Source organism: Sciurus carolinensis, chromosome 3 (assembly GCF_902686445.1).
Source record: "Sciurus carolinensis chromosome 3, mSciCar1.2, whole genome shotgun sequence".
Classification (NCBI taxonomy): domain Eukaryota; kingdom Metazoa; phylum Chordata; class Mammalia; order Rodentia; family Sciuridae; genus Sciurus; species Sciurus carolinensis.
Window position 1 is genome coordinate 135032991 of NC_062215.1, and position 22013 is coordinate 135055003.

A 22013-nucleotide genomic window follows, 5' to 3' on the forward strand; every position below is an offset into this window, starting at 1 on the left:
GAATAGTTTAAAATGCCATTTTTTTATGGAGTATCAATTTTTAATTTTTTTATTTTTTTGTTTTTAGTTTTTACTATTTTGGTAACAGTATTATATTGTAATTGGTTTTCTTTTTTTTATTGTAAACAAATGGGATACATGTTGTTTCTCTGTACATGGCATAAAGGCATACCATTTGTGTAATCATAAATTTACATACGGTAATGTTGTTTGATTCATTCTGTTATTTTTTCCCTTTCTCCCCACCCCTCTTTTCCCTCCATATAGTCCTTCCTTCCTCCATTCTTGCCCCCCTCCCTAACCCTAACTCTAACCCTAACACTAACCCCTCCCACCCCTCATTATGTGTCATCATCCACTTATTAGCAATATCATTCGTCCTTTGGTTTTTTGAGATTGGCTTATCTCACTTAGCATGATATTTGGAGTATCAATTTTTAAACATCTCTTATGTCCTACTAATATAAAACTAAAACAATACTTTAAACTCTCTTTTTACTGCTTCTGCAGTTTCCAGTGTTGGTCTTAAAAATGAGTGTTTTTTTTTTTTTTTTTTTTTTATTGTATTCTTTGTTGTTCTTTTCAGACTTTGTTTCGGGAGTTCCAAGAGCAGCAAGGACTCTGGGCATGGTAGGAGATATGAAAATTACTTCTAAAAATCTGTGTTATCTTTTCTTTTACTACATATACTTCACGTATTTATGTTTTTTTCTACACAGGTGTATATTTATGATGGGAAAAACATGTCCTCCTTGCACAATTTTACTGGTGAGCAGGTATGCTTTAAAAAATGTCAATCTGGACTGGGGCGATAGCTCAGCTGATAGAGTGCTTGCCTTGCAAGCACAAGGCCCTGAGTTCGATCCCCAGTACCGCAAAAAAAAAAAAAAAAAAAAATCATCATTCTTCCATCATAAAAAAGTATATATTCATTAGAGAAATTGTGGAAACTGAAGTATGAAAGTCAACTATCATCCAGCCCAACAGATAATCCATCAAACTGTCATTATGGTGTATTTCTCGTTTGTGTGTGTGTGTGTGTGTGTGTGTGTATAAACAAAAATTGATTTATTTAAAATTTTTATGCCTTGCTTTTTTCACTTAACATTTTATCTTCATCATTTCCTAATGTTTTAAAGCTTTTCTTTGTGACATCAAAGATATCACAAAGAATATAACAAAGATATAAATATTATAGAATTAGTAATTCTGTAATATTTAAAGTTATAGATATAAGATAGGCTTTATATATTTAACTTACCTTTGCTTTAGCAAAAATAATTTAAGCAAAACTTTTGCTTTTTTCATTGATTATTATGACTTTTTTGCTTGCTTTTTTTCTTTTTTTAGGAAATAAAAAAAATCAAATTGCACACCCATAAAACCACAAAAACTTCCTTTGTGGAAGTTTAGAAAGATTTTTCTTTTCTGATAACATTAAATTTTCTGTAAGGAATGACCTATGTCTTAATTTTATTAGAGTCAAAACAGCATGGCACAGTTACACATATTATAGATATTATAAGCAAACTTCATTTGCACTATATGAAATAAAATATTCTCTAGTTAAAAGGTAGGTGTTTTAGGCACTAGGCATTCTTTTTAAGTATAGACATTTTATAATATTTTATATCTCAGAATTAAGTAATACGTTGTCAGTGATAAAGAAAAAATTAAGCAGTAGGGAGAATAAGAAAGAAAAACACCTCATTGTGGTTTGCAGCTCTGAGATCCCAGCCCACATCCTCAGCTGAGAGTTTGGTTTTAGGAGAAGATTGATAGGATGAGGAACTAAAACCATGGTTCCCAGAAGCCTCTTCCCATCTGTGTGGCATTCAGGGTGGACGTGCAACACAAGTGGCCCATAGTTGATTGATATTTAGGGTTATTGCAGGGGTGGTGTCTCTTTCTGCTGTTGTGATTTCTTTGGCTCAAGCAGGGTGTCCTGTTTGATGTCTGTGGGTGTCTCTGGATGCTGGTATGCCTTCAGTGAAGCTTCCTTTATTCCTTCCAGCTATGTTGTGGAGAGAGGGTAGGAAAGGTGGGCTTTGGATGATGACAGACCTGGGCTGTCCATGATTTGTTTGCTATTGCATTGGACAAAGCATTTACTCATAACTATTTCGTTTCTCATTTATAAAGGCAGGGATGTGGCATAGTTGTGAGAATCACATGAAAATATTTCAACCACAGTGCTCAGGGCCAAACTCCTCTGAGTAAATGCCATCCTTTCTTTATACTTTCATGCCAAACCCTAAGGTCTGTGACCATTATTCGGTTACTTTCCAGTGGTACATCAGTATGGTACCCCCAATACTGTGTACTTAATTACACAAGCTCTGATCTTGTCATCAAATACAGAACACACCTTTCACTTTTCTTGATTACCCGGTATCAACTGAAAATAGATCATGTGAGAGTCTCCCTTATTTCCTTTTTTCACTTTGTATGCTTATTCTTCACCCTACTCATCTTTAACCTGTCCTCTCTCCTAGTTTTGTTTTGCATATGGGCCTATCTTTAGAACTTCCTTTTCACATTTATTTCTAGCCAGGCTACTCTGACTGTGATGGGCACTAGTTCCCTGTGGTGAAAAGGACATTCCTTTTTCCTATGCCTAATAAACCTATAATAAGCTCACACCCATTTCACCATGCATAATTGAAAAGCCAAACCATCTGACAAGTAATCAATTGAAATGTGAGACAAAAATGAGCTCCTTGCTATATCTTTCCAAACAGTAATTTCTTTAGTAGTGATTTCATAGGGGAAATCCAGTTACTATCTATCATTAATAGGTGTTGTCTATTATTCTCACTGCATATATCCATATATATATATTTATATATATTATATATGTTTATATATATATTTATAATTGAGCCCAGTAAGTTTTATATATATATATATATATATGTATATATATATATATATATATGGTTCAATTAAAATGTGTGTCTGTGACCATCTGTCCTTCTGATAGTGTGTCTGTCTGGTGTGTTTTGGGGAATGCAGAGGGGGTGCTATAGTAGGCCTGGGAAGGAGAATTGTCTATACTTGGGCTTGTGGCACATGTTGAAGACACTGGAATGATGTGTGTGGAATATTTTTTCCCATAAATCTAGCAAAATAAACAAGACTCATTAACTGATTATCTTTGTTGTGTGATAAACAAGAGATTCAGATTGGAGCCCTTAAGTGCCGAGAAAAGAGTAACCATTTCTGTGTGACACATGTAATGCAAATATTGTCTAAGCTAGTTAAATGAAATATAAACATTTCATTTTCATCTTTGTCTTCAGATGGCTGCATATTTTGGATTTTCTGTAGCTGCCACTGACATTAATGGGGATGAGTAAGTTTAAAAAAATGTTTCTAAAAACTGTTTCCTCTCATGTTTATGAATGCTGTACTAAAACTAAACATTTTTCCTGTTGTTCCCTGATCCCCTTCCTGCTAATTTTTTCTGTCTATTTATGGAAGTAATTTGGAGCAACCTTAGTCATGAATATTAATCAACCTCTGTGCTGGTCACAGTTTTTTTCAGTAGTTTATATAAACAAAAAATTAATTGTAGGAACTACTTGTAGATTTTTAAAAGAACTGAAGGAAGGTTTGATTTTGAAATAACTGCTTTGATAATTTGGTGCTTCAGCACAGCCATGAGAGAGGTACAAAGAGGGAAGCAGTATTTTAATGAGAAAGAAATGCTTGCTAATAGATGGAATTCAGTCTTTCTCTGGTGAGAAGATTTTGTGCTTTTAGTTACGCAGATGTGTTTATTGGAGCACCACTTTTCATGGATCGGGGCTCTGATGGCAAACTTCAAGAGGTGGGGCAGGTCACCGTGTCTCTTCAGAGAGCTTCAGGAGAATTCCAGACTACAAAGCTGAATGGGTTTGAGGTCTTCGCGCGGTTTGGCAGTGCCATAGCTCCTTTGGGAGATCTGGACCAGGACGGCTTCAACGGTAAGATTGAAATCCAGCAACTGTGGGTTCCTGATTCTCTGTGTCCACCTGGGAAAAGTCCTAGAACCCCATCTGCAAAAGTTTGCATGAGTAAACCTTCATGGAAAGATGGAATGTCACTGAATGACACGAAATTTGAAGACAGAATGCCTTTTTTGTTGTTGTTGTTAAAGATCAGAGTGAAGTTTTCAAAAATCAGCTTTTCTGAGGTATTTTTCATGGAGTTTCAAGTTAGAATGTCAGATGGTTAATTTTTGGAAGGAATCTTCATTCCCAGGGAGCCCAGTGCCAGCTGCTGATTTTTCTGTCTGCCTCCTGCTAAACAGTAGTGCCCTCTACTGTCCATTCAATTACAAGTGAAAAAACAAAACCCAAAAAGTGCTCCCAGAAACATTGTCAAGACAGTGCTAATTCTAACTCTAATCTTACAGGTCTCAGTTGCTACTAATATTTTTAAAGTCATAGCTTCATTGTGGCTAAGCCTTTCTGAGCCAGGCAGGCTCTGTCTCTTCGTGGAGACGTATAAAAGGTCCATTGTTTGATTATAGTATCATTTCAATAGCTATATGTATCTTTAAAAAGCAAAGTTGGCTTTTACTATAGAACTCTTTTCAGAAACATGAAATATACATTACAAGTTACCAAGATTAAAAAAAAATACTATTAAAAATCTCTCTAGGGTCTGGGGTTGTGGCTCAGTGGTAGAGCACTGGCCTAGCATGTATAAGGCACTGGATTTAATCCTCAGCACCATAGAAAAATAAATAAAGGTGTTTATCTACAACTAAAAATAAAATTAAAAAAAATCTTTCTAGGAATCATAGGATGGAGAGATGAAGTGTTGGTGTGTTTGTATAATCAATAGTGTTTAGGAGTATGCTTTCCAAAAATGTAAAGGAAATTAATTAAGAAGAACACTTCAAAAATACAGATGACTCTTATTATCTAGTGGAAAAAGAAGCATTGCTTGACTCTGGGCTCCACTCCTGCCTCGTGGGTGGTTGTATGTTATGCAAAGTATCATCTTGATTAACTCTAGAAAATTTCACCATTAGTGAAAAACAGGTCAGAGGCACACTGCTTTTTAAAAGAGAATCTGAAATATTTTAGCCACCAAGATAACTTAACATCAACCAAAAGGAACTATGGTAAAAGGCTCATAATAAAACATGAAAAGAATACTGTAAAACACACAAACCACTACTTACTGATAACAACTACCACCTAGAAAGTACAGGGCCATATTTGAGGTTCTACTTTGCAGAAAATGGATGAGTTCTTTGCTGGGCCTCTGTCTCCCAGGCTTTTTGGGAAAGCCCAGACTTGTTTGCTGCCCAGGGTATTCTAGCCAGTTTGTGGAAGTTTCCTTGATACTGTGATCCAGTCAATTATTTCATCCTTCTTATTAGATTTTTATTATAGTGTATTATCTGCCAACACAACCAATATAAACAACAGCTAAAAAATATTGAAATTTTACAAAGATTTTACAGAGATCTTACTTCCAGGTATAGATACCATAGAGGGTGCTGTTAATCTTCCAGGGTTTTACCTTGGGTCCTATTGTCTGAAGTAGTAGATCTTGAATGACAAGGTCTTCAATGGAAGATTATATGAGCTGTATTTGTGTAAATCATTAATTATAATATAACCTGGATCTATTTTTGTTCATAGCTGATGACATTAAGTGCCTTTGCTCCTATATTTCTGTATTTCTTTCCACTTACCCTGGTCGGGAAAACACTAGGTACTGTCAAGAGGGTTATGGAAGACAAAACAATAAAGTATGTTCCATGATTTTACATAGTTCCAGGGTAATTTTGTGCAGGTTTTGTCAACATCTTTTCAGGAAAGCAGAGTGGGGAAAAAACCCAACCAGAACAGAGCAACTGAAATGATCAAAGGAGGAAATCAATTGCATGAAAATGCAGTGCTGGGACTGGGGAGTTAGCTCAGTCGGTAGAGTGCTTGCCTTGCAAGCACAAGGCCCTGGGTTCGATTCCCAGCACCAAAAAAAAAAAAAAAAAAAAAAGAAAATGCAGTGCTTTTCAAAAATGACAGCCAAGGGAGAAGATAATAAGCATGTATAAAATATTGAAGGGTTTAGAAAAATTAAAGATAATTTGTAATAATAATTTTAGAGCCATCTTTTGTTGGGAACTTATATTTTAATAAATACTTTCTTTTTTTTTTTTTTTTTTTTTTTTTTTTTTGTGGTGCTGGGGATTGAACCCAGGGCTTTGTGCTTACGAGGCAAGCACTCTACCAACTGAGCTATATCCCCAGCCCCCTAATACATCTTTAGAATTCTGAAAGGTCATAGTGATTCCTTGGTATTTTTTTTTTTTTAAAGAATTTTAAATTGTGTTTGCTTATGTCATTTCATTATAAATTGAGCAAGATCAAGACGAATTCATAACCTTCAAATTTCTGAGCTAGATTTACTTCTGCTTTGAAAAACAAAAGCTGTGCATAGCTAAATAAACTAGAAGTTTGAGAACTAAAGTGAACTTAGATGAGTCTTTCAACACATGTTTTTCCTACCCTTTACCTCCTAATTTAAAAAATGAAGCATTTGAAGTCTAGAAAAGTTAAATGGTTTTTCCAGGGTCAGATCCAGAATATCTGGCTCTGAATTAATGCCATTTCTACATAGTTTTGCTTGAATCTCCTTGAATTAGATTGTTACTGTTGAATAAAAAGTACTCTGTTGAATTTTAAATCCATATTTATCATGAACAAGAGTACTATAAATATTTTTTGTTTTTAAAATTATGCATTATATTCATACATAATAGTGGGATTTATTATGCCACATTCATATGCGCACATAAGGTAATTGGATCAGTCTCATTCCCTAGTAGGGTTCTATAAATATTAAGATCATCATGTAAGTAATCATAAGCACTAAGGCTTTCTTTTCTGTCTTGCCCATCTTCTTTTTCCTAAATCATTGTTCCCCTTCTCTTTTCTTCTTTCCTCCTCCCTCTCCTTTTCCTCCCACAGATATTGCAATTGCTGCTCCATATGGGGGTGAAGATAAAAAAGGAATAGTTTATATCTTCAATGGAAGATCAACGGGCTTAAACACAGTGCCATCTCAGATCCTCGAAGGGCAGTGGGCTTCACAGAACATGCCACCGAGCTTTGGCTATTCCATGAAGGGAGCCACAGACATAGACAAGAATGGATATCCAGGTGCTTTTCTGTAAATGCTTGTGACTCATGCACTTTTTCAGTCCAAATAGCAAAGAGAATTAATTACCGCTCTCTTGATTTATATTATAAATCATTTCAATTGGATATTCCAAAGCATTGATCAGGCCTCCCCTGTACTGAAGATACTGTTATCTTTGCAGGGGACAGGAAGAAAGGCAGCTGTTTCCTGGTGGCCTACAATTTGACACACTTAACTCTTGAGTTGGTTTTATTGTCTTGAGGTCTGTAACAAAAATATCAGAAAAATGTTGTACAAACTATAAACAAAAACCAAGTGCTCATTCCAAGTTTTTAAATGTTAGCCATTGTTTTTGTGTTTAATGATGTAGCATTTTCATGCACTTGAGTAATTAATGTGATTTTTTTTTTTTTTTTTGTGGTGCTGGGGGTTGAACCCAGGGCCTTGTGCATGCGAGGCAAGCACGCTACCAACTGAGCTATATCCTCATCCCATTAATATGATTTTTTAAAAGATAAATTATTTATTTAATAGGTCTTGTTAGGGACACAAGCTAAGATAAGTCACTATGAGACCATTTTCTGAATGTGGAAAGAGATCAAGAAAGATTATTTGCCCAAGCTTGCCTACTGGGTTAGTCTATTAGAACAAGCTAAATCTTTCCCAGATTCTTACATACTTGGAGTATTACAATGGATCCAGGATCAAAGTAGTTCTTTTCTTTATAAAAAAAAAAAAAGAGAGACTATAGATGACCTTTGTTGTTGAAATAATTAATAGACATTCAGTATAAAGCATGTTGAAAGGTTTATAGAAAGAAGACACAAAGTTTATTCTTATCTATAAGTTGACATTATTTCCAGTTTTATGTTATAATAAAATGTGTATTATAGAACTTTTAGAAAATACAGCAAACCGTATTTTTCCTATGCATTCATACTGTTTTATTTATTTATTTATTTTTTGGTACCAGGAATTGAACCTGGGGCACCTACCACTGAGCCACATCCCCAATCCTTTTTGAGTTTTATTTAGAGACAGGATCTCACTGAGTTGCTTAGGGCCTCACTGCATTGCTGAGGCTGTGTTTGAACCCACGATCCTGGGATTAATGCTCTGTGGACTGTTCATTATATATTTTTTTCCCTTAAAGTATCAGAAACAATTCCCCTTTGTATTTTTCTTCTAAAACATGAATTTTATGTTTGTCTCTCTAATCAATAGCTATAGTATATCTAACTTACCTTATTTTGGGGCATTTATATCTTTACATATAATTCTGTTGCATACCTCTGAATATTTCCTTAGGACAAAATTCCAGAATTGGTATGTCAAAGATGTGTACTTTATGAACAGCCTTGAAACACATTGTCAAATGATAATGCCATTTCCTCTACAAAATGGCTTTTGTCAACTTTTTCAAACACTCACTAACAGTAAAAAAAGGCATCATTTTCCTACACTGTGCCTCTTTTAAAATAATTTTGAGTACATATAGATGGATAGTATTACTTTTTTTCAGTTAACAGTTTTTGAATATTAATGAAGATAAGCCTTGTTTGTGTTCTTACTCTTGGAATTTCTTTTTTTCCTCCTTTTCTATTGAGACATGGTTTCTCTTTCTTTCATTACTTCATTTTTGTAAACTTGTGTAGCACCTTAAATATTGAGGATTTTAACTCCTTAGCTCTTCTATACATTTCCAAGTTTGGCCCATTTGCATCTTTGGCATAGAGATGTTTTGAATTTTTGTGTAATTCAGTCTGTCAGTCCTTATTTGCTCTTGTATGCTTTTCTGCTTAGAAAGGGCTTCCTCAGGTTGTGCCTGGATATACTGTGAAATGCAACTCTGGTTTCATTTTTTCTAAATCATGGACCAGTCATGCCACTTATGTATAAAAACTAATGTGTTTTGTTCTTGCTGATTTGAATGCTGCCTGCTATCATATTCAACATATGTGTATGTACTTTCTTGGTTTTCTTGGTTTCTGCAACAAGAGAACTGGGGGGAAGTTTTTATAATGAAAGTATAAATACACAGGCATCTGTAAAGCTTTTGCCTTTGGGACTGTATGTGTTTGCTGACTGTACACCTCCTTTTTGCTGCTCTTTTTATGAAAGAGCCAATGAAAAGATTTCTATGTACCTGAATGTAAGTCTAGTTTATGAGCAGCATTTGCACTGATGAATGCTCATTGTAGTTTCCCAGGGTTTTCGCCTTATACATCTTATCTCACAACCTTTTAGTTCTGAGAAAATGTTTAAATCTTATGTGCATTAAGCATTTCTAGAATGATATCTAAACTTAAAACCCCATTATTATTAACATGTTTTCTCACTTTTTCTTAAGACTTAATTGTAGGAGCTTTTGGTGTAGATCGAGCTGTCTTATACAGGTATGTTTCATGTTCTGTACTATAGGAATTTTTTTAAAATTTATTTTTTATAGGAATATTTTGAATTTTAAAAAATTCTATTAGTTAAGCCCCAGTGTTTGAATTTCAGTTTAATTTTCTTAGAGTAATAATAAAATATGTTCTTCCTATTCAAGATTTACTATAGGTAAAGAGTATTTTTTGTACAAGGAAGTCTCGAAGAGAACACTGTAGATTTTTTTATTTAGAAAAATATTTGGAGTTTTCCTTCGTTGTCCTTAAACTTTGTTCAGAGACATTCTCCCGTGCTTTTCATCTCTCTTTAAAAACGTTATGGATAGGGACTGGGATGTAGCTCAGTGGTAGAGTGCTTGCCTAGCAGGTACCAGGCCCTGGGTTCCATCGTGAGCACTGCTCTCTCCCCACACCAAATGTATGGGCCTGTATTTTCCTATAAAGAGGCAGAAAACCAATCTGGTGCTTGTGGCTCAGTATTCTGTGACCACAGTGGGTATTTAATGAATCCCCAAATGAACATTTTTTATTAGAAAAATATGTAAAAATTCATATCTCTCTTTCATATACATTATCAATTTTCTGCATTTCATCAATTTCTCATGCCTTATAATATCAACTGGTATCTCACTCAAGTAAATTAATATTTTTGTGGGTGGAGATTAAGCATAGTAAGAAAACAAACATCAATGCTAGGTGATAGAATTTGTGATGGATCAACCTAATTACAGGTATGAGGGAATGTGTGTACATACAGATTTCAGGAATTTATCATTTTGAGGCAATCTCATTGACTTGAGCCTAGTATGGTTTTGTACAAAATTTAAACTTGAACATTTGAACTTTGGAAAACTATATTTACAGGTTGCTTAACACTTACCCAAAATGCTTGAAGCCAGAAGTGTTTCAGATTTTAGAATTTTTTGGATTTTGAATAGTTTACCAGTTGAGCATCCCTTATCTGAGAATCAAAAATATGAAATGGTTCAAATTCCAAAACTTTTTGGGTATCAAGTTGGTGTTCAAAAAGTTTCAGATTTTGGATTTTTTGAAGTAGAGGTGCTTAACTTGTATTTTAATTATTTGTTCTAACTTCAAAATTTCGGTTAATGAAGTAATGCGTGCATGTGGTAAATATTGAAACAATACAAAAAAAGGCATAGAATAAAAAATATATTTTCTCATATCAGTTATTAGTTTATTAGGTATGCCCTACAAAAAATACTCTGTGTGTTGAAAAAAATCATGTGTCTACATGTATGTGTGTCTGTAAGCATTCTTTCTTTATTCTGGGTTTTTTTTTTCTCCTACTACAGTTACATCTTGTGTGTACCTTAGAGATTATTCCATGTCAGTACAGATGGATCTATGACACTCATGTTACATCGCATTCAGTAGGGACCTTGTAACTTATTTAACCATTCTGCTTTAATGGATTGAGTTCAGATATGTTGGCTGATTGTCCCACTTTTCTTGGAACTGAGCAGTTTCCCCAAATGCAAGACTTTCAGTGCCAAAATTGGGACAGTGTTGGGCAAACTGAGGCAGTTAGTCATTTTGCACTTTAAGTTTGTTTCTATTTTTTTTTTTTTTTTGCTCTTAGAAAGAATGCTTTAGATGTTGCACTGTATTGGGGTGAATGTGAACCAAAAATGCAGAGATCAATCTTAGTTTGAACTTAAGTTTGAACTTTTTTCTTCCTTCCTTTTGTTTTAAAACAGGGCCAGACCAGTTATCACCGTAAATGCTGGCCTTGAAGTATACCCTAGCATTTTAAATCAAGACAATAAAACCTGCCCATTGCCTGGGACAGCTCTCAAAGTTTCCTGGTAAGGGTATTTGTTTAATAATAGTTATAATTAATAGCTTAATTAGTATAAGAACAATTAAAAATTAAGATAGCAGGGCTGAAACATTCCTAAAGCAATTTCTGTAGATATACTCCATTTTTATGCCATAGATTGAATTATAGAAGTGGTGTTCCAAGGAAAACATCCAGGATGCTCCAGAAATACTGAACAAATTACTGTAAAAGTAATTTTTAAAGAATTATGTATGGTCAATGAATATACTTAAAAAGAAGAAAAAGCTAACATGATCTCAGAACTCATTTTATATTTAATTTTAACAGGCCCTTTTAAATGAAAACTTTGAAAGATAATTGTTCTTTTTCAGATTTCATATCTGAATAACTATATGACAAAATTACTTTGCCCTTTTATTTTGATCTCTTTCTTGTTCCTTTACTGGTTTCTAAAGAAAAGTACAATATTTTTCCACCATTCCAGTGTTTGACTTTTCTCTACCCCATTGTTTTTCAAGTGTGTCATGTGCATGATACTCTTAGGATTTTTGCTGTATTTTCTTTCTACCTATATTATAATTTTTTTTAAGTTTCCTTTAAACTAATTCATGTTTTATCTCAAAGTATTTTAACACTACAATGGAGAAGCCAGTGTCTTTCTCATATGTGAAAATGAATACAAAACTAACCTGTGTACAGTTAAAATTACCAAGAGTGGCCTACTTAGAGGAACACTATTCATGTTCTTCAGTTGCACAGAAAAATAGCAAAGAATGTATAGATGAAGAGGAAAATGATTAGTAGCCAGGAAAATTTTATTTCAAAAGAGCTAATGATAGATATTTTTCCTGATTTTGTTTTGAATTATTATGGTCATTAAAATCTTTAAAAATTTAGTTTTTTCTTGGGATTACATTAATCATTCCATAATAATTGCTCTTAATTTTCATTGATTATTAAATTATTTTCAAGATTTTGACTTTTAATTTTACTACCTTTCTTTCCGTCACTCATTTTTTATGTTTCTGTGAAGAGACCAGTAATATGCTTATAATTATGCTAATAATTAGAAGACTTCAGATGCACTAATTGGAGTACTGGCTTTCTTGTACTTTTGACCTTGGTCCACAGCTAGAAAATAACCTTGCACCATAATCCTACAAGCACATTACATATATTAACTTTATTTATTGTATTTACTTTTTTAAGATGCTGGATATAGCCTACTACACTGATTTCATGACCTGTTAAGAAATTTTAAAACACACTGCTTTAGTGAAGCTTGGTAATTAAAGGATGCTTCAGTGGGTCTGTTTTTGTGTGTGTGTGTGTGTGTGTGTTTTTTTAATAGTAAATAAGACATTATTTTGAATCTGAAGTGGCATTTCTCTCATTTAGATTCTATGAACAGGTTCTATAAACTTGAGTGGAGGTTAGGAAATTCTTTTTCTCATCAAGGTACCATGAAAGGAAGCATGCTTAACTTACTAAAAGATGAGTTAGGTTAGTCTGTGTAGTTTCATGTTTTAAGAATAGTATTAAGGCATGAAGAACAATGTAAAACTTCATGGCATTAACTGTGCACCATTAGCTCTCTGCATCTGCCAGTTCTTCACTCTTGGATTCAACCACCTGTGGATAGAAAAGAAAATTGTGTCTGTACTGAACATGTACATACTTTTTGTTTTTACTTTTTATTCCCTATATTGTCATGTATTCCCTAACAATACAGTAGAATGACTATTTACATGGCATTTTTGTTATGTTAAATATTATAAGTAAACTAGAGATGACTTAGAGTCAGGAGGATGCATATAGGTTATATGTAAATTCTGTGCTGTTTATTAAGGGCCCTGAGCATCCACTGATATTGGTATCTGTGGGGGTTGAGGGGTAGTTCGCAGAACCAATCCCCCACAGATAGAAAGGTATGACTGTCTAAGAAATGTGAGATTTGGATGATATTTAAAAATATATCTAAGCTGGATTATAGGATTTACGTAACTATATGTTTTCTTTTCCTACAGTTTTAATGTCAGGTTCTGCTTAAAGGCAGATGGCAAAGGAGCTCTTCCAAGGAAACTTAGTAAGTGTCCTGTGAAAAATCATAGTATTTTAATACTGTTGCATACACAGCACTTAAAAATGTTATAGGCTATTTAGTTACTCAAATTGTTGTTACTATTTTTAATCTGAAAACAATCATGCTTAAACACATTTAAGATGGCAACCTAATTACTTTGGCAACTATTAAGCCAGTAATACATTTGAGAAACAATGTATTTATTAATGGATATTATGTACAAATTAGCCCACAAAATAGCAAATATAACATACCATATATAAATGCAGCTTTTAGAAAGTTAGGCATTTAATGATGTGAGACATGAACTCTGAGAGGAAGGAGTCTTCTTGTTTATGAGTAGATGCTCTACTGAGATGTTTAGCTTTATGTCTCTGGAAAGCACCTAGCAATCTTAGAAATAGAGGTGATTTAGAAATAGTAAGAAAAGGAGAAAAGGTTTTGGTTACTAAATTTAATCTACCCAACAGAGTCTACTCTTTCTTTCTTAAAATGAGTGATGTGGTCCTGAGAGCAAAGTAGAGGTGTTAATCAGTATTGCCAGGATTTGCCAGTGTGTCAGATAGTGACAGGTGCTAATCAGTGACAAAGCAAAGAGGAAGACAGGAACTGTTGGGTGGGTGCTTATATGAGCAGGTCCACGTGGGTAGAGAGCAGACCTCTATAGAGACCTGCAGGAACCAAGGGAGCTCCCGGGCCTTAGAAGACAAGTTCACACAGAGGAAATGGCAGTTTCAAGAAGCCCAAGGAAGGCATGTGTCTGTGTGTTTGGAGACTGCAAGGAGAGCGGTGTGACTGAGTAGAACCAAACATGAAATACAATGCCCTGGGTTTTCGCCTAAATTTGAAATGAAGGTCAGTATTTAAAAAAACTTGGAGAGAGAGATCTGTTGTGTTAAAAATTTATCTCCTTTTAAGAAACTACTTAAAGAACTGAACCTTAGAAGGTGATAATCTTAACAACTGTGCTTCCAACTTTGGGCTGCACAGTCATGTTTCTGTGATTTGTGACCCATCAGGCTCTATTTGGTCACTTGCTTCATGAGGGACCTGTTTATCTGGCTATTTGATATGGTAGCTTCATTCAAAGCAGGAGTTGCAATTGGTACAAATTGTTTGTTTATTATAGTGTTCAATATGATATGGGTTCCAGTTAATGAATATTTAATCAAAATTGACAGGAGTTTTGTCACTTGGATTAATGGCAGAAGTCTTCCCCCCCCACCCGCCCCCGGACTTGCTGGAGATTGAACCTGGACCTCATGCACACTAAAGCAGTCACTCAACCACCGAGCTATACACCGGTCCAACCACCAAAGTCTTAATTTACATATATTTCACCCTCAGGACTTCCCATAGCTTAAACTAAAAGACAAATTTTGTCTGCTGATATTTTATTACCATTGTTATTTGGAATTACATATGATACTGCTTTGGGGATAGTTGGCGTAATTATTTAATTATTATTATTATGTATTTATTCAGTGATAATATGTTATAGTCTCCCTCATACAATGCATAGATATTTTAAATGGATTCAAAGCAGATCACTTCTCAGAAATAAATATCTCCGTTGATGTGAATTAGATATCTAGGACAGAGGTAAGTCCATAAAGAATACATTGGTTATAAATCCTTTGATTTGTATAGACTTCCAGGTGGAGCTTCTTTTGGATAAACTCAAGCAAAAGGGAGCAATTCGTCGAGCACTGTTTCTCCATAACAGGTCCCCGGGTCACTCCAAGAACATGACAATTTCTAGAGGGGGACAGATGCAGTGTGAAGAACTGATAGCATATCTGCGGGTGAGAGATCCTCTCTGCTCCATTATCTTTTCCTTTAGTTGTTTCTTTTTCATTTTCGTCTGAATGACTTTCACTCTCTCTGAACTGGTACTCAAAGTGAAGAGCACAGATGAATATGATTAAGGAAATCCGGCTCTTTCAAGTGTAAACCTGACAATAGAAGTCATGGATCTTATTCCTGGCAGACTGCAGATGGCCTTTCCACAATAGTATTACTAAATGAATTATAATAAACATTTATTAAATATTGCTGGACTCAAGACAATAAAAGAAATTTCCAGGGTCCAAAAAGTAAGCAATGAACTAAAAAACCCCTGTGGCTAAATCAGAATTGTGAGCAAATTTGTGAACCTAGGCTGCTGGCAAGGATGGGACCTGAGGAAAGCGTGAGCAGGAATTGCTGACACCAGCTCAGGGACTCAGACTCACCAGGGCCTTCTGCAGTCTGAGACTCCTGCATTAGACCCAGACCCTTGCATGAAACTCAAGTGCCCTAATGACAAAGGTGCATTTTGACTACAGCAAGAGCAGATGCAAAGACTCTCTGGAGGACAGCAACCCCCTGTGGACCCCATGATTACCACAGGTTCAGTCTAATATGAATTCACTAAAAAAAAAAAAGCAAGGACACAAGCCACTAAAAGAAACCAGATTTTTTTAGACCTGAACAGGATTGAGATGTTGGAATTATCAGTTGCAGAATGTAAACCTGTATAAAATGTTTAAGAAAATAAGGAATGGAAATTTTAAAAAGAAGGCAAATATATGACGAAAGCTTTAAAAGATTGGCCATCGTTAACAAGCTTAATTTGACAGATCCATATAGATTTCAGCACTCAAACTCAATAATTAGAGAATATAAAAATTGATCATGAATAAAATTGATCATGTATCAGCCATCAAGTCTAAACATTTCAAAAAGCGATATCACAGGAAACATGCTATCTGATCACAATGTAATTGTGTTATCTTTCCATCAATATAAGAAATATCTGAGGTAATCACTTATAAGGAGAAAAGGTTTATTGAGAGGTTTCAGCCCATGATTGGTTGAGTGACCCTGTAACTTTTGGGCCTGCAGTGAGGCATTACATTCTGAAAGAAGTTATGAGTCAGGGCAGTATCACCCACATCGTGACCAGAAAACAAAGAGCAAGAGAAAGAGACTAGGGTCCCACAATCCCCTTCTATGGCACGTCTTCAGTTACCTGAAGACTTGCAGCTAGGCCATACCTCTTAAAGGTCTCTTACTTCTCAGTAGTGCCATTCTGGCATCCAGGCCTTCATCACATGGACCTTTGGGACACTTAACATCCAAACTGTAGCAAAAGTTTTTAGAAACCAATAGCAAAAAGATAAATTAGGAAATCAATTTCCTGAGAAATCACAGGAAATGTGGTTTTAAATAACTTAACGGTCAAAAAGAGATGATAATGGTAATTTACTTAGAACTGAATCATCATGAAAATACTATGTATCACAATGTCTGGATGTCACAGAAGCAGAATGTCAGTGTAAGTGTATACCCTTAAATGCCATTTAATTTAAATGAATAAGGAAAAAATGAATGGAGGAACTTTAGATTATGTAGAGGGAAATGAGAGGGAGGAGGGAGCGGGGGTATGAAAAATGGTAGAATGAGACAGATGTCATTACTCTATGTGCATGTATGATTACACGAATAGTATGAATCTTCATGGTGCACAGCCATAGAAAAGAAAAGTTGTACCCCATTTGTGTACAGTGAATCAAAATGCGGTCTATAAAAATAAAAAAAAATAATAAAAATGAGGAAAAGTTGAGGTTTTAATTATATTATTTTCAAAGAATAAGCTGGCTTTGGGATGTGCACTTGTGGATTTCTCCAGATACTGTAGGTTGATGCCATCTTTAATGTGAAGCTTTTCCACTCCTAGGATGAATCTGAATTTAGAGACAAACTTACACCAATTACTATTTTTATGGAGTATCGCTTGGATTATAGAACAGCAGCTGATGCCACCGGCTTGCGACCCATCCTTAACCAGTTCACCCCTGCCAACATCAGTCGACAGGTACTGTCTCTCCTAGTGTGCTCTGGATTTCATACTTGGTTCTTTATTAAGGTCTTACAACTTGTGTTCTTAAATATCATACGGGATTGCTTTTATAGTTGGTAGATGTTTAGTAAAACAAGACAGAGGGGAAGAAACAGGACCTTTCCTATCAAAGATATTTAAATCTACTCCAAATTGAGTTGCATCCAGAAAAATCCAGGGTCACATTTCATATGTATTAAATAATAAAATAATTCAAGGAAAACAACAAAACTCCATTCTTTATGTAATGATTTTTAGTCTTTTGCTAAATACCTTTGATATTTGTCTTATCTTTGATATACATTTTTTTAAAGTGTATATAGGTATTAGTATATATACACATACATACACACTGATATGCACATGTAGAATATAAATTATTCTGTATATAGACCAAGTGCAACAACATAAAATTTCAGATTGATATTTTAATTTTAGAAAAACCTATGTAAAACATCTGTATTTAAATATTGTTACTTACTATTTCTTAAATCCTTTTATAACATGTTCATATTTTGGGGTTGATATTTTTGCTCTCATAAAATTCTTTTTTTTTTTTTTTTTTTTAACTAACCTTTACACATACTAGGCAAACACTCTACCACTGAGCTATAAACCCAGATCCTTGTCATAACTTTTTTATTTTCCCTTAAAAAATCTCATGACCTGCTCATTTTGTTTTTGTATTTTTAGGAGGGTAATTTGAGAGGACTGTATGATAACAGCATGAAGAAAATTTTTAAAAATTTTTAAGTGTTTTGTCATTTTTTAAGTTTTAACAATTCATTTTGCATAGCAACAATCATATGCCACTGTATACCATCCATTTAAAGAGAGCTTGTTATATATAGTTCTGTGTTCATATTTCCTCTTCTTGGTAGATGTACAGTGTTATGTTGATTAATAATTTAATAGTGGACATTTATGACTCTTAGGGTCTGTTGGTCAATATTGTTCTTTATTTAAAAGTTAATTTTTACTTGTCCCTTTTTGTGTTTTGGTATGTGGGTTATGATTATTTTCTCTTTAAAGTATTAGAACTTTTTTGAATGATGTTGCCATTACTTTGATATAGGTACTGAGCTCACCAACCTATTTAATACTAATTCCATTGTAAAGGTAGTTAATCAAGTTGATTCAACTTTTGAAACCCCTTTGAGGGAAAAAGAAACTTCAATGATACCTGACATCCTTTTTCTCCCTCTTGCTGTCATTATTTGTTATTTGAAATTTATTTTTCTTGTGTTCTTTGTTTAAAGAATGAAATTATATACTTTTAGGCTCTATTCCTTCTGCAGTCTTAGCACTATTGTGTACTCTTATTTCGACCTAAATTATTCCCACCCTTGTTTTTAGTATTTATTTCTCTTTAAAATAGGTTCTTCATTTCACTAGTCTTGTTAGAAACTCTTCTATATTTTTTCTATAGAGTACTGCTGTCCAATAGAAAAGAATATAACATGAGACACATTTATAATTTTAGACTTGCTAATTAGCAAAATTTTTTTAAGGATCCTTGAAATTAATTTTAGTAATAGATCTGTATTAGTTTTCTAGGGCTTCCATGACAAGTACCACAAACTGGGTGGCTTAAATAATGGAAGTTATTTTCTCACCCTTTCGGAGCCCAGAAATTGATGATCAAGGGATCACCAGGGTTGGTTTCTACCAAGGCCTGTCTCCTTGGCTTATAGATGCTTGCCTTCTCTTCGGTCCCCACATGGTATTTCCTTTACATGTGTCTGTGTCCTAGACTCATCATTTAAGAAACACAGTTGAGTAATATTGGATTAAGGCCTACCTTAATGACATGATTTTAATTATCTCTCTAAAGACCATATCTCAAATACTGAGTTACTGGGGGATAGAACTTCAGTATATGAATTGGGCAAATAAAATTCAGCCATAATAATATCCAAAATATTATCATTTTACTTGTGAACAATTTAAAAATTGTTGGCAAATTGTTTACTCTGTTTCTTTACTATCTCCAAAATTCAGAGTATATTATATACTTTTTTGCACATCTAAATTCAGATACTAAATTTTCATTGAAAAAAAATTTTATTTAGAATTCATGTACTTTGTAGTTGAAAAGATATACATACTCAAGTTTTTCTAAACATACTAAAAGTTTTTCTATAAGGAATTCAAGTATAAGTTTGTTTTTTTTTTTTTAAGTAAAATCAGTTTCTCAGTCATATAAGACAAATTTCAAGTGCTCAAAGACCACATTTGGTTTCTTTGTGGCTTCTTTATTAGTGCAGATCTAAAACTTCCTCTTTTGCAGTTAGAGATTCAGTGGTTTCTGCAGAAGGAATGGTTGTTTTCCTCCACTTTTTTTTTTTTTTTTTCATTCAAATACATATCACATTCTTGCTGATTCCAGGATATTAAGTATACTTCCAGGTGTGATGGCTCATGCCTGTAATCCCTGCAACTCAAAGCTGAAGCAGGAGGATCACAAGTTCTAGTCCAGCCTCAGCAATGTAGTGAGGCCCCATCTCAGAATAAAAAAATAAAAAGGGACAGGGATGTGGCTCAGTGGTAGAACACTCCTGGGTTCAAGATCCAGTAGTTGAAAAAAAAGGAAAGAAAAGGTATTAAGTATATAACTGTAGAGATTTGGTTTTCTGGGAGTAGAAGACATTGCTGTTTGGGTTTCCATTTCTGAAACTATTTTTTTGATAACATGGTTGGTTTTGTTTTGTGTTTTTTGGGTTGTCATTTATTTATTATTATTACTTTGCTTTTCTTCTGTACATTGTCACTTAATTATTCTGTAGTCATTCAGGAATGCTGGGCTCGTGTTGATAGTGTTTTAACCACGGCTCCAGGGCCAGCTTAGTTCCTTTTCTACCCTCTGAAGTGGTAGTTAGCCAAGTGTTCCTTTATCACAGTTTTATTAATATTTTATGCACATTTCTTACTCCAGACTTCAGATACACAACTTACAACGAGTTAATTTATTAAGTCCAAATCTACACTTTATTCCTGAACTGAGCAGTGATTTCCTTCGTGTGACTTAAAGAATTGCCATAAATTCTCCTAACAATCGTGACCTTTTCCTTTTTCTTGATGCTTATGGCAACTGCTTACACCTAGTAATTGAATTAATTCCATATATTTTTGGGGTTTATACCAATTAAATTGGCAGTTAACATTCCCTTCAAGTAATTCTTTTCTGGGTAACTCTACTTCCTTGTGACTTAGAAGTATGCAATCATCACCTGTTTTTAAATGTTTCCTTTCATTATTCTTTCCCTTTAGATCCTTTTCTCTCTTCTTTTTGTCTGCCTCTGGGTACAAAGCCCTTGAGATATTAAGAGTAGACAAAGCAAGAATGACTTTGCCTTCATCCTCCTGTCTTCTTTTCTCAGTTTTTATATTCCTATTTTCACATCTTACCCAACATATTCTACACCATTCCATTCTTTCTTTCTTTGGGCTCTTTCCATGCTTCTCTAACCAGCACATTCTCCTGGCCAGACCGGGGTGAGGGAAAGTTCACCTTTTTCTTACTGTACCTATGCTGGTCATTTGAATGCTTCTAGCTCCTTTTCCTTTATCTCTTTCCAAATGGCACATGCTGCATGCATTTTGACCAGTTTCTTTTCCCCTTTGGTCCTCCTGTCGTATTGCTCCAGTATATTTACAGTCCTTCTTTTCTCCTCTGCAGCCATATTTCCCTGACATTGGCAGAGGGCACACTCCTTAATGAGAAACTCTAGAAGGGAGTCTTTATTTCTTAAGTTCACACAACTCAGCTAGAAGCAGAGTCAAAACTTTCAGCCCAGCATGGGGGTCCACTCCTGTAATCCCAGCTACTCAGGAGGCTGAGGCAGGAGAATAACAAGTTCAAGGCTAACTTCAGCAACTTAGTGAGACCCTCTCTCAAAATAAAAGAGCTGAGAATGTAGCTCAGTGTTAGAGCAGCACTGAGTTCAGTCCCCAGTACTGCAAAAAAAACAAACAAAACAAAAATGAACTTCTCAATTTTTAACTATTACTTCTAAACCAGACTTTATTTCAAAATAGCAGTTAAGGTGAGATAAAACTAAAAGGTCCAAATATTATGTTACATCTTATTAATATTATTATTTTTTCTTATTCTTGACTAGCTATTCTGACCTGTTTATAAAAAAAATGATTTCTTTTATATTCAAGTTTGTATACAAGTTGATGAGTGTATGTAAATATATATATATATATATATATATATGTGTGTTCATACATGTCTGTACACATGCGTATTGATACACACTGCATATGCAACCTGTATATTGCTTTTTTTTCATGTATAAAATTAAAATTTTTTTTCTAGGCTCATATTTTACTTGACTGTGGTGAAGACAACGTTTGTAAACCCAAACTGGAAGTTTCTGTAGATAGGTAAGTTTTGCCCCAAACAATAACCATAATCACAAAAAATTTAAATCATCAATCACATTTTCCTATTCAAAGTACTAATAATTTAATGAGAATTAGTTATACTAGGGGATAATGCATGACTTTCTGTAATAATAAAGCTATTAATATTGACGTTAAAAAATACCTACTTTGTTTTTAGTAGTTGCCTAGCTTGACAGATTTGTGACCATTTAGCTTTGGATAGTATCACAAAGTAATATATCATCTTAAAGATATACTTCATTGTAGAAATAGTCTTAACTCATGGATAGCCTTACCATGTTTTAAAGCATGTAC

The 22013-nt window shown here is 34.3% G+C and overlaps 1 protein-coding gene across 2 annotated transcripts in view; it reads left to right on the forward strand.

The window, feature by feature from the left end:
* The window catches only part of Itgav (integrin subunit alpha V), an 82206-nt gene that overhangs the window by 41622 nt on the left and 18571 nt on the right, over window positions 1–22013 (forward strand). For both annotated transcript variants that reach the window (XM_047543665.1, XM_047543664.1), the window contains exons 9-19: window positions 587–630; window positions 720–776; window positions 3303–3355; window positions 3766–3968; window positions 6975–7166; window positions 9497–9542; window positions 11258–11365; window positions 13368–13426; window positions 15074–15228; window positions 17145–17282; window positions 21631–21698. In XM_047543665.1, the coding sequence (XP_047399621.1) occupies window positions 587–630; window positions 720–776; window positions 3303–3355; window positions 3766–3968; window positions 6975–7166; window positions 9497–9542; window positions 11258–11365; window positions 13368–13426; window positions 15074–15228; window positions 17145–17282; window positions 21631–21698 (1123 nt within the window). The remainder of the gene's footprint in view (window positions 1–586; window positions 631–719; window positions 777–3302; window positions 3356–3765; window positions 3969–6974; window positions 7167–9496; window positions 9543–11257; window positions 11366–13367; window positions 13427–15073; window positions 15229–17144; window positions 17283–21630; window positions 21699–22013) is intronic.